A 12,568-nucleotide genomic window follows, 5' to 3' on the forward strand; every position below is an offset into this window, starting at 1 on the left:
GTTCAACCCAAGCTAAAGAATAATAATTTACATTTGTGGGGACAACCTGTTTGATGTTTTGATCGGAACAGAAGAGCAGTGTTTTGACCCGGGACTATGCCGCTTCACAGTCACCCAATTGCCCTGCTGCAGAGGCGCACATTCACATTCTTACTGTCCTCAACTAAAGTTTGAATGCGTATCTCTAATTCTGAAATCTTCTGTGAATCACTCGCTGCTGACAGAGACAGACAAACTGTACATGTGGCAAGCGGTGCAGGTGACAATGCAAGAAGAAGCCATTACTCACAGTGATTGATGACTGATTCCGACTTACCACTACATCCTTCTGAAGAAATTACTAATTATTTTGATCAGTATTCTAAAGTAAAGATCATGGTAGCCCACTAGTAATTATTTAAGTGTTACCAAATCTAGCAAAATTAATTACTAACCAAAACCTTATAAAAACCTCAAAAGTTTACAATGATTTCAGTATTACTAGGGAGTTATCATGAGCTTGACTATAGAATACTGTTCCAAAAAATAATTAGTAATTCCTTCTGAAGAATTTGGTAATACTTGATTACTAGTGTGTTACCATGACCTTCACTTTAGAATTACACCTTATGCATAATTCATATAAATTATGAACCTGTATACAGTAGTTCTTAGTAGTTATTTGGGAGGTATGACAAAAATAGTAGTTACTGATTAGCTAATAGTGAACTACCACATTCAACTAAGCACTATTACTCACTAATTCATTAATAAGTTTCTTGTTAGATACTAGTAGTTACTAGAGTTGCTTATATTGCGTTGCTCGTTTTCTTGTCTAGATATTCATTAATGATGGAACAGTATTCTAAAGTATTACCCTGTTTTCTTTTTTTGTGTTCCTCAGGTTCTTTGTGAACTTCCCCTCAGCAAAGCAGTACTTCAGTCAGTTCCAGGACATGGAAGATCCAGAAGAGATGGAGAAGAGCTCTCAGCTGAGGAAACATGCCCGCCGTGTCATGAACGCAATCAACACAGTTGTGGAGAATCTTCATGACCCAGAGAAGGTTTCTTCTGTTCTGGGACTAGTGGGAAAAGCACATGCACTCAAATACAAAGTGGAGCCAATGTACTTCAAAGTAAGAAAGACAAGATTAAGATAAGGATTTTGCACACTGGTATAAAGTGTTATGACAGTAGTAGCCAAGAGATTAAAGATTTAGGATGCTAAAAAAGTCAGAATTTTATTTTGATACATGATGACTTATAAATTACTAAAGGAATAAATATAATTTCCCTTTTTCATCCCAACTGAACATGGCACTCCAGTGTCCTGCAAGTTGCTCTGGATACTACATGTCTGCTCATGCCACTTTTTAATAAATTACTTAATTTTATTAATTAACTTTCTTTCTTTTATAATTACTCTAATTGCTGTAAAAATATGAACAAGCATTTTCTTTTATCTTTTTCATCTTGAAACCTCCAAATATAACAAATTGGCAATGAGGCAAACAACTTAAATGTGCTGCAAACGATGGCATAATTTGCATCATTTCTTAGCTGCCCTGGGTGAGCCCGTGAATTATATTCTAGTGATCAGTGTTGCAGGACAGGAATGGTTTGAAGCCAGGAAAAACAGCTCTTCTGTTACATTTTGGTTAGTGAAATTCAGAGACCTGTTAAACTGACAATGGACACTGGCGCTTCTGTTTCAGTTTTGCCTAAGAGCATACGTATTACTTTGGGAAAGTACCCTTACAGCTACCAAGTACACTTACATTGCATCTAGTCAATTACTTTTGAACTCAGATAAATGCGATCAGCTGTATGCAATTCAATGGTGGTAAAAGATGGATGCAAATGCCCTGTGAACTTCTATGTAGTGGACAATAACTGCATTAATGAATCTGATTACATGAATCTGATTACAGCTCTTAAACTGTGTATTCCAATTCTGAGATACAATTCTGCTTTAGTCTGCTACAATCCATGCATCTTGCTCTTCAGACGCCAGAGGAGTCATTCTCAGTAGGATATGTTACAGGATTTATGCATAAAGTCAAAGTATGAAATTCGGTCATATCAGTGCAACAAAAAATAAGGATTCTTCCTTTCTCAGTGAGAACAGCTGTATCTGCTGAGTTGAACAGAATACTCTCTACTGGAATCACAGAATAAATCAATGCTTCTCCACTGGTTTCACTGTGGTGACATGGAAGAAGACAGATGGCATAAGAATGCGTGTGGATTTCAAAGAACTGATTCCTCATATGGAGGAATTACTGACTGCTTTACCTGGTTCAATGGTTTTCTCCACAGTTGATCTTGAGAGCATGTATCATCAAGTGCCTTTGCATCCAGAGAGCTATGGTCTAACAGCATGCATTACAAATGAAGGGACTGTTCAGGTTTTACAGAATCTCTCATGTTTTGGTTTCAGCACCGTTGGTTTTCTAAAAGATGATGGAGTGCATACTCAAGGGTGTACCAAATGTGCAGAACTACCTCGATGACATTATATGCAGGTTCTTTGAATTATACAGTTTACCGCCTTTCCATATTGCCACAGCTATCACAGCTGTGGAACCTAACAAGAAACCCTAGCTTGTGGCGTTGCTGTCAACATGATGCTGATGCTGTTTATTCCTAATGAGTTTGAGTCTGTTTCAAGGGCCTGCTTTGAGCTTTCTGCCTTGAGATTGAAAAGCGTTGACCTTCCTCAGTAAAACCTCTAAATCCCATGCTGCCATTTTTGTGTGATGGACAATTTTAGCGTTTCAGGGTTCATGTTTGGTGGTGCCAATGACATTGTGCAGAACCATGGTCACTTTAGCACACAAAAATCATCAGAGCAAAAGAGGACCAAATGGCAGTTGCATTAGTTCAGGGATGATGAACCGATTCGGCAAAAAACTTCTCACTAAAAAATGCTACACAATAGATGTGTAAACAACTGTGTCTCACAATAACTTATAGACCTAATTACATTATAAATAATAGTTTCCCTAATCAACCTACCTCCGTTTACATGACTCAGTGGGACACCTGGCAGTGTTGCATACCATGCAGTACTCTCTTTTACAACCTCTGCTGTTTGTCCACTTGCCTTCAACAAGGATGGGAAATGTGAGAACTCTTTCTTTTGTAGATGTGTCTTTAACAGCTTGCATGTAAATGCAGCATGCAAATGCAGCATGTAAACCAAAAATGCCAAATCTGAAATCCACTGGGTATCATGTAGCTCAGGATAGTTATTTCACTGAGAAGAACAGATTCATTAAAAAAACAAGTACATTACCTCTTAAAAAGCCATTTCACAGTGCAGTGAAGAAGCAGATCAGATGTAAGATCTTCATCCAGTTCAGCAATAAGATTTATGAACATATAAACATATAAAATTTTCAATTGCCAGGAAAAAGAATTCTGGAAAAAGGTCATCAGCTTTACGTAGCCCTACAAGTGCATTTCTTAGATCCCAACATGGCTGAATCTCTGTCCGTGGCTATTGCTATGGTTAGTTTTAATAACTGCAGATTTGGTTTCTCAATAACAGCCATCTGTGCCTCTTTCAGATCGTTGCCATGGATTCTGTCTTTCAACAGCACAATGTCGAGCAGCTCTTCGTTGATTGTGCAGTCTTCTCACACAAACTGTCCAAATATTGCCAACTGTGGCTTTTCTTGAACATCGCAAATCTCATCCAACACAATGCTGAAATTCAGAATTTTGGCACTCCAGAAGATCTGAATTATGAATTTGTTTCTACTAAGTTGGTTCTTAATGTCTATTCTCAGTTCAACATTGTGTTGGGAAAGTTAAAGATCACTTACTGAACTTATACATTTTTCATTTTTGGGACAAATAATAGCAACAACATCAACAAGGCACTTTTTAACAAATTCCCCATTAAGTTTTTTCTTTTTTCACAAGTAATGTTCCATGCTAGCTAATATCACTGTCTCTGAATGCTTGGTCAATTTCTGAAAAAGCTGAGTTTGCTTCTCTAACTGATGTTTCAGAGTGTTTACCTTGTGCATGCAAAGTTCACTGCCTTTGGGATATTCTCAGGCCATGGAAGAATGGAAATTGCACACAAGATTAAAATGTGACAACATTTGTTTGGCATGTCAAACAGAATTCTTTTCCATTTTTTAAAAAAAATATATAAATCTTCCCATTCTGATGGGAAAAATGTTCTGTGCTCATCTTAATATTTGCACTTAGCAACTTGTGTATATTTACTTTGGTGTTTGCCCATGTTCTTTGTCTAGTTTTGTCTTTTGATGGCTGTTTTGTGTTTTGTTTTGTTCATGGTTTCTCTTGTCTTGTTAATTCCATTATTAAAGCTCATCTGCATTTGGATCCTTTCGTGTTCGTCTGTGAGTTGTACCAAGCATAACAGAAGAATAGACCACAATCCTGTAAAGTGAATCTTGTTTCTCTGGCAGGGGAGTAAGACATATGAGAACAACACAGAGCGGTTCTGTACCCTTGATAATTCCTTCATTTAGAAGTATATTATTTTACAGAACTTCCTCAGCTGTCAGGGCTACTATGCAAGAATCTACAAGGTCTTGATGCACATGGCAGGAATCTGGGTGACAGACCCCCCCCCCAGTGCTATCAGTCAGTGCCACAAGGAGGATGTTGCCCATGACCTCAGTACACTCAAGCTCAGAGGTTCCAGCACATTCCAGGCTGGTGGTCCCAAGTCAGGTGGTCTTGGAGGTCCTTCCTTCATCTGCAGTGCTCTCAGTAATGGCCTCCGCCATCCTGTGTGCTTAAGCTGCACACTGGTCATCTGCTCCAGATTCTCCTGAGGTGGCAGTGTCTGATCCTGATCCTCTATCCACTCCAGGTCCTCCCAAACACTCTGCCTGTCCTGTCACATCCGTGAAATCTGTCCCTCTCCCGTGGTGGTTTCCAGCTGTGCCTGCTGCGTCGCGGTGGACTTCAACTCTGTGTTCCACCATCTTCTGTCCTGTCTGCTCTGCTGTGGTGGTCTTCTACACTGTGGGGATCTTTCGCCCCATCCGCTTCACTGTGGTGGTCTCTAGCTCCTGCAGATCTTTTTCTGAAGATTTTTCTGAAGTCTGTTTTTAACCAACATGGAACCCCTGAATGCCTGGTTAAAGAGAATGGACGGCAACTCACCTCCTCACTCTTTGCTGCCTCTCTGGATGAATTAAATATAGTGCACACCAGAACTTCAGAGTATCATACTGCAGCCAAATGAGATATGGAAAGATTAATTTAGGTTCTTAAGTACTGTGTATAAATGGTCATTCTACAAAAGCAACCATGGAAAGTCAGTTTTGGATTTTTGCAAACCTACCATTCTACTACTATTTTAACTGTTATATGGTCTCATGGACAATGAGAACCAAAACATACAGTGTTCACACCTCCTTCCAGTAATACTCTGGATTATGAAGTCAGACAGTGAGTTCATCAGTTCATCGATTCATCAGATCAAACCAACACATGTTCAAAAAGGAAGCGCAAAGTTCACACAGCCTAAGGAGATAGAGAAACGTACTCAGTTACTAACGTAACCTCAGTTCCCTGCGATACGGGAACGAGTACTGCGTCGCTAGATGCTTATGGGGAAAACTAATTTTTCTCCGATGACTGAAGCCTTTACAATCACGCAGCGAAACTGCACGGCCATTGGGTCATGCAATGAATTAAAAACTAACCAATGGCTCAGCAGCGGAGCTCATAGGATCTCAGGTAAATTTCGACTGAAGTGACGACAGCGTCGTGCAGTGTCATGGCATGTCCGGCAATGCAGTACTCATTCCCGTATCTCAGGAAACCGAGGTTATGTTATGAGTACGTTCCCTTTCAATACTACACTCATACTGCATCGCTAGACGCTTATGGGGAACCAATACAATCACACCGTGCCATGAAAGAGAAATGACTGGCATGAACTGGCCTTGAGCAATTAAGGCTCAGAAGGACCAAGTATAAGTAGGGTGAGCCCCGCAGGAGGCAAGAGGGCTGAACTCACCGAGGTCAGCCCAGCCTCTGATAATCATTCCAAATAATTCTGTACAGCCTCAGTACTTCTAAAAAGGCCAAGAGTGTACAAGGAATATACTCGCCCTAAGCTGGCGCATGCCCCTTTAAGCACATAGGATCCGAGCCTGTAAGGCCGGAACGTCCAAGTTATAGAACCTGACGAATGTGGATGGTGAGGCCCAGTCGGCCGCCACAAAAATGTCTACCATGGACACACCGCTAGACCACTCCCAAGACGAGGCCATGCCCTGAGTGGAATGGGCTCTAACTCCTATGGGGCTTTGCAGGCCCAGGGAGGAGTATGCTAGCACAATAGCTTCAACTAACCATCGAGAAATTCTCTGCTTTGTGACCGGGGACCCTTTGGTGCGACCGCCAAAAGCATACAAAGTGTTGTTCCAACTGCCTGAAGGGGGCGAAACGCTCAATGTAAATTCTCAGTGCCCTGACAGGGAAGAGAAGGTTTAACTCCCGGTCTTCCGCTGAAGGAGGAAGCACAGAGAGAGTGATAACCTGTGCTATAAACGGGGTGTAGAGCAGTTTAGGAACGTATCCATGCCTTGGCTTTAGGACAACCTTGGAGTCGTTAGGCCCAAATTCAAGGCAGACAGGGCTCACCGAGAGTGCCTTCAAGTCACCTTCTCGTTTAACCGATGCTAACGCCAGTAGCAGGGCAGTTTTTAACGATAGGGACTTTAGATCCGCAGACTGTAGTGGCTTGAAGGGGGATCCCTTGAGGGCAATCAGGACCGTGGGCAGGTGCCACGTAGGGACTGTAGGCGGATTGAGCCTCCTGGACCCCCTCAGGAAATGAACAACTAGGTTGTTCCTGCCTACAGACTGTCCGGCTATAGGAGCGTGGAAAGACCTTGACCTTGGAGGGGGAGCGGCCCTTATCCAACAGCTCTTGTTGGAAGGACAATATCACCAATATCTCACAGGAAGTTGAGTCTTCGCAGTGCGTTGTGCACCAAGCGGAGAAGACGGACCATTTCAGGGTATAGAGGCGTCTCGTGAACGGGTCTCTAGCCTGTGATATAGTATTTAGGACACTCTCGGGAAGATCTATTAATTCCCGTTAAGAGCCCAGAGGTGCAGAGCCCACAACTTGGGTTGGGGGTGCCAGATCGTCCTGTTCGCCTGAGAGAGGATGTCCTGCCTCAGGGGAATGGGCCATGGGGCTGCTGTCAGTGGCTGAGACAGAACCAAATTTGGTTCCTCCAGAGCAAGGCCACTAGGAAGACTCTGTGTTTGTAATCCCTGATTCGTCTGGTTACCTGAGGGATCAGAACGATCAGGGGAAAAGCATACAGGAAGAGGTTGGGCCAATCGTTGGCCAACACATCCTCACTATTTAAAAAAGCAAATTGGGCATTGGGTAAACTGCATTGCCAAAGATCTCCCAGATTTTCTGAACCATCTGTGGATGGAGCATCCACTCCTCTGAGGGGACACATGTCTGCTCCTTGGTTAAATACGCCAGGCACATGCGCTTCCCTCAATGACCTCAGGTTGAGATGCGCCCTGTCCAAGAGGTGTTTTACCATATCGAAAAAGGTGTTTCAAGGTGAGCCAATTTATATAAGATACCACTGTCATGCTGTGTGAGCGGACTAGCATGTGGTGTCCCTTCAGGTCTGGTAAGAAAGTCTGAAGGGCTCGACATACTGCCATCATCTCTAGGTAGTTGATGTGTAGCCGGCATTCCGTGGCCAACCAGGAGTCGAAAGCTGGTTTGCCCTCGCACAGAGCTCCCCAACCTGTGTTGGAAGAATCTGTTGAGACCACCTTCCTTCTGTAAATAATGCCTACGGTCACGCCCTGCTTTAACCAATGGGGGTCTTTCCAACCTTGACACAAAAGAGTCCGTGACGCCATGCATGGGGTGGAACTTGCGGTTTCAGCCAGTACTGAAGGGGTCTCATGCAAAGCAGGCCTAGCTGTAGCACTGGCGATGCGGAGGCCATGAGGCCTAGCATCCTTTGAAACACTTTGAGGGGGCGAGAGGCTCCAACCTTGAAGGAAGCTGTGAGCTGCTGTATGGCCAGTGCACGTTCTGGTGCGACTACTGCCCTCATGCGGGCTTAGTTGAAGACTGCTCCTAGGAACGAGGTTCATTGGCTAGGAGACAGTGAGCTCTTGGCAAAATTGACCCTGAGTCCTAGGCACTCAAAGTGGCTGAGGAGGAGGGATCTGTGGGTTACCAGCTCGGCCTCTGACTGGGCTAAAATGAGCCAGTCATCGAGGTAATTCAGAATGCGGATTCCCATCTGTCTCAGAGGGGAAAGAGCAGCATCTATCCACTTCGTAAAAGTGCGAGGAGCCAGGGACAATCCAAAGGGCAGGACTGTGTATTGATATGCCACCCCCTCGAAGGCGAATCTCAAGAATCGTCTGTGATGGGGTGCTACCTGGATGTGAAAGTGTCTTTCAGATCCAGAGAAAAGAACCAGTCCCCTGGGCGTATTTGTGAGATGATGTGTTTCAAAATATTCACCCTAAACAGCCTTGAAATCAATTGAAAGGAAATGAGCGTCCTTGCTCTGCACTACGGTGAGAACCACGCCGCTGAATCGTGGGGGTCTTCGAATGAACTGAAGTTACCTCGTTTTTTAATAACCCAATCTAATAATCCGGGGTTGGCCTGCCAGGCCTTGGCCTGTGTGGCAAGGGGTTGGATTGGTTCGAGTGGTAGATCGCCGTGAGGGGACTGACACTCATGATAAGTGGAAGAGAAAATTTGCTCTCTTTTTGAAAATCTTTTTATTTTATTATTTTATTTTTCTCACTGGAACAGGCCCAGTATTCACAAGAGATTGTATAACAAACACACTGCCACCGGCACCTGAAACAGAACAGGGTACTTGGGGGCATAACAGAGGCCATTTGGGGGGTCGTCCTGGGATGACGAGACTTTGTCCCCTCCTCTTCCTGTCCAGTGGATCAGGACGATGCCTGAGGCACAGGATCTAGTGTCAGCTTGGGCCGGGTCCTTGGCGCTTCGGAAATGGATAGCGTCTGGCCGAGTGAGAGCACTGTCGAGGCTCAGGCTTTTGAGTAGGCTGAGCAGGCGATGACGTTGGTTTCCCTGGCTGCTTTAGGTGCAGGTTTGTGGTGACTGGTGGCATTTGCAGAGCTGGAGCGCTTAGGCAAGAAGTCTGGGACGAATTCTGCACAGCAAGCGCTCCGCGGGGGAGACCAGAGAGTCTAGAAACAGGACCTTGTCAGCCTCCTTGATCTCAGTGAGGTTTAGCCACAGGTGGCGCTCCAGCACCACTAAGCGTCGTTGACTGAGAAAAGTGCAGATGAAGTGGACGTGCGAAGGGCCTGATGGCGCCCCAGCAGAAACCATTCGTCCAGACAGCTACGAGTGGGCTCCTCCGGCGTGGACCACTCCAATCCCAGCTCCTCCACCACTCTAGAGAGGACGCAGAAAAGCTCGGCGTCCATCCCTGTTTTGGGGTTTCTGGGATCCGTAGATGGCAAAGGGGCAAGGTCGATAGAAGGGATATAGTCCCTTTTAGGGCTGATGTCATAATTACGTCACATCGCTAGCTGGAGGCAAAACAAAGTGAACACTGGAGGTGGCCAATTCAAACCATTGCAGATTTGGCTACACAAGGAGCTTAAAATATCATCTTGTTGTGATGTTGGGTGCTCGAATCGATGTAGAGGCTCCAATTTAACATTTTAAGGCATACCTGATGCCAGTGCCATCCGTTAAACTTAACCTTTTCAAATAATAATCACAGTTCCGGACAGTGAGTGACCTTACATAAGCAGACAAAATCGGAATTTCTCCAGTTATTGTTAAAAAACAAGCAAACAAACTTCTTAGCTAGCGTTAGTGAAGCGGTCAGAGGAATCTTTCTGCCTTCACCTAAGCTCCGGCCACAGAAAATTGTCGCAATGTTTACTAACAGAAAAAGGGTCTATATCCTCCACGTCTGACGCTGCTAGAGACATGTTGTCATCTAGCAGCTCGTCCTCAATCACACCGAATGAAACCATGTCGCTCACATCAGCCGAGAGACGCTGGTCCGGGCGTTCAAAGAGGACAGGAGAGTCATCTCTGCATGGGGAGAGCAAGGCACGTGGGGTCCCTCTGACCCACAGTTTTTTCCTCACAGGTCCCTGGGAGGAAGAAAATGGGAGGGCGTGAGGGGCTGAGTCGCTCTCTGAAAAGAAAGCGATCTGAGCGCACAGAGAGGCGAGACTCATGTTCACCCAGTGTGAACATTCCATCTCAGTCATAGCAGCTTCTGCGTGGGGTTTACCTGGACAGGAAACGCACTCTGAGTGGCCATCGTCAGCGTGCAGTGTGGTCCTGCACGAGCTGCAACGACGGCATGACATTTGCAACAATGCCGCTGCTCTTTTAGAGAGAAATTTGCTATTTTAGCTCATCAGATGGCGGCAGGGGACGTGCTGGTATCCGCACCGGATGCTGAAGATGGCTTGAAGAGTGGGCGGGAACAGCAGGAAGGTGCAGGCGAATCAGCTTCTGTCTGCAGCGTGGCGTGTCAACAGCGAGCGGCTTCAAGTCCTTTGGATCAGCGAAGAGAAGATTGTCGTCGCTGAAGGAAAATTTATCTGAGATGCTATGGCACAATGACCGCATATATAGCCAGATGGCTCCACCCATTCTGGGGGGCTTCTTCTCTGTAGGCTCATGCAGAGCCGTTGCCGAGCCATTAGTTCATTTTTAATTCACTGCTCGAACCAATGGCCGTGCAGTTTCACTGCGTGATTGTAAAGGCTTCAGTCATTGGAGATAAAGGAGTTTTCCCCATAAGCATCTAGTGACACAGTATGAGTGTAGTATCGAAAAGGAGCAAGTGAGTACATGTTGCCAGATGTACCCACAACAAATGTGGCTTTGCTCTTGTTTGTCCTTGGTTCCAGAGGTCATAAACAGTTAATGCTAATGTAATTTTTAGTGATCTCTGACGGGCGAAGATGCACACCATCAGTGCCAACGTGAATAACAATATTTGTGTTTTACATTTAGCATTAGCCAGCACTTTTAAATTTGCCAAGATGCCAGGTGCTCAGGATTCTTGTAAACATTGGACTATAGTGGCTGGTGCCTCACAAGTCCCCCAATTGCCCTGCTGTGGGGGCTCTACAACAGGAACCAAACAATGTATGTTGTTCCAAACTAAACTGTGTAAACTACCAGTTTGGTTGAATAGCCATGAAAGTAAATAAAAGAGTACACATAATGGTTACGAATTATATATATACGTAAAAAAAGAATGGACAGCATGAGTTTGTATGCGTTATGAGTTATTAAGATATGTAATTCATTCACCTACTTTGGTCTGGCATTCATTCTAAATCCTGCAAATATAACACCTTGTTAGCCAGAAGAAAGTTACTGATCCCTTTCTAAAGCCAGCTAATGAATTATTTGTGCTGTCTTTGTTATGTTAACTGTTTTTTTATTTCCTTTGACAGAAGATATTTTTCTTTTAACAGATCTTAAGTGGGGTTATTCTGGAGATACTTGCAGAGGATTTTGGAGAGTGCTTTACACCAGAAGTGCAGACATCCTGGACCAAACTGATGGCAGCATTGTACTGGTATATCACAGGGGCCTATACTGAGGTGGGGTGGCTCAAACTCTCCAGCTCAGCGGTCTGAGATTAGGCATTCATTTCCACTACACATGAACACTGGTTGTAACCCATCAGCTTGTCTAGCCAAAGGACTGACTTAAGAGGAAAAAAGATAAATAGAATAGAATTAGAAAGTTGTTTTCCATCATATGCATCATTCTCTTTCACCTCCTTTTATACATTTTTAGCATACAGCTGTGGTCAAAAATTTACATACACCTTGCAGAATATGTAAAATGTTAATTATGTTACCAAAATTAGAGGGATCATACAAAATTAATGTTATTTTTTTGTTTAGTACTGACCTATATAAGATGTTTCACATAAAAGACATTTATCCATAGTCCACAAGAGAAAATAATAATTGAATTTATAAAAATGACCCTGTTTAAAAGTTTACATGAGCTCGATTCTTTATACCGTGTTGTTACCTGTTACCTGATCCAGCTTTTCACAAGGAGGACAACTGTGCAACTATTACAGAAGGTTCAAACACTCACTGATGCTCCAGAAGGAAAAACGATGCTTTAAAGGGTTAGTTCACCCATGAATTAAAATTAGCCTGTGTTTTACTCGCCCTCAAAGCATCCTAGGTGTATATGACTTTCTTCTTTCAGACGAATCCAATCAGAGCTATATTAAAAATTGTCCTGGCCCCTCCAAACATTACAATGGGGATAAGCAGGTGCTTTTTGTCAACAGTCCAGAAGATGTGAAATAAAGTACCGCGTATTCATAATAAAACGTGCCTCACACGGCTCTGGGGTGTGAATATAGGCCTCTTGTTGCGAATCCATGTGTTTTTGTACAAAAAAAATCCATATTTCAAATGTAATAAACACTTATTTTTCACATATCCACTGACTGTCATACGTGCAAGCCGTTCCGGTGGATGATGTAGGACATATGTGGACATGTAGGACATATGATGTAGGACATTG

General features: G+C 43.9%; 1 protein-coding gene across 1 annotated transcript in view; it reads left to right on the forward strand.

Annotated features, from left to right (window-relative positions):
* The window catches only part of cygb2 (cytoglobin 2), a gene marked incomplete at both ends in the record, with an annotated part of 29,844 nt that extends 18,192 nt beyond the window's left edge, over positions 1-11,652 (forward strand). The window contains 2 exons of the mRNA XM_079377314.1: positions 884-1,115; positions 11,488-11,652. Of these exons, the coding sequence (XP_079233440.1) occupies positions 884-1,115; positions 11,488-11,652 (397 nt within the window). The remainder of the gene's footprint in view (positions 1-883; positions 1,116-11,487) is intronic.
* Positions 11,653-12,568: the final 916 nt, after the last annotated feature.

The sequence above is a fragment of the Barbus barbus genome (genome assembly GCF_936440315.1).
Source record: "Barbus barbus genome assembly, chromosome: 25".
Classification (NCBI taxonomy): domain Eukaryota; kingdom Metazoa; phylum Chordata; class Actinopteri; order Cypriniformes; family Cyprinidae; genus Barbus; species Barbus barbus.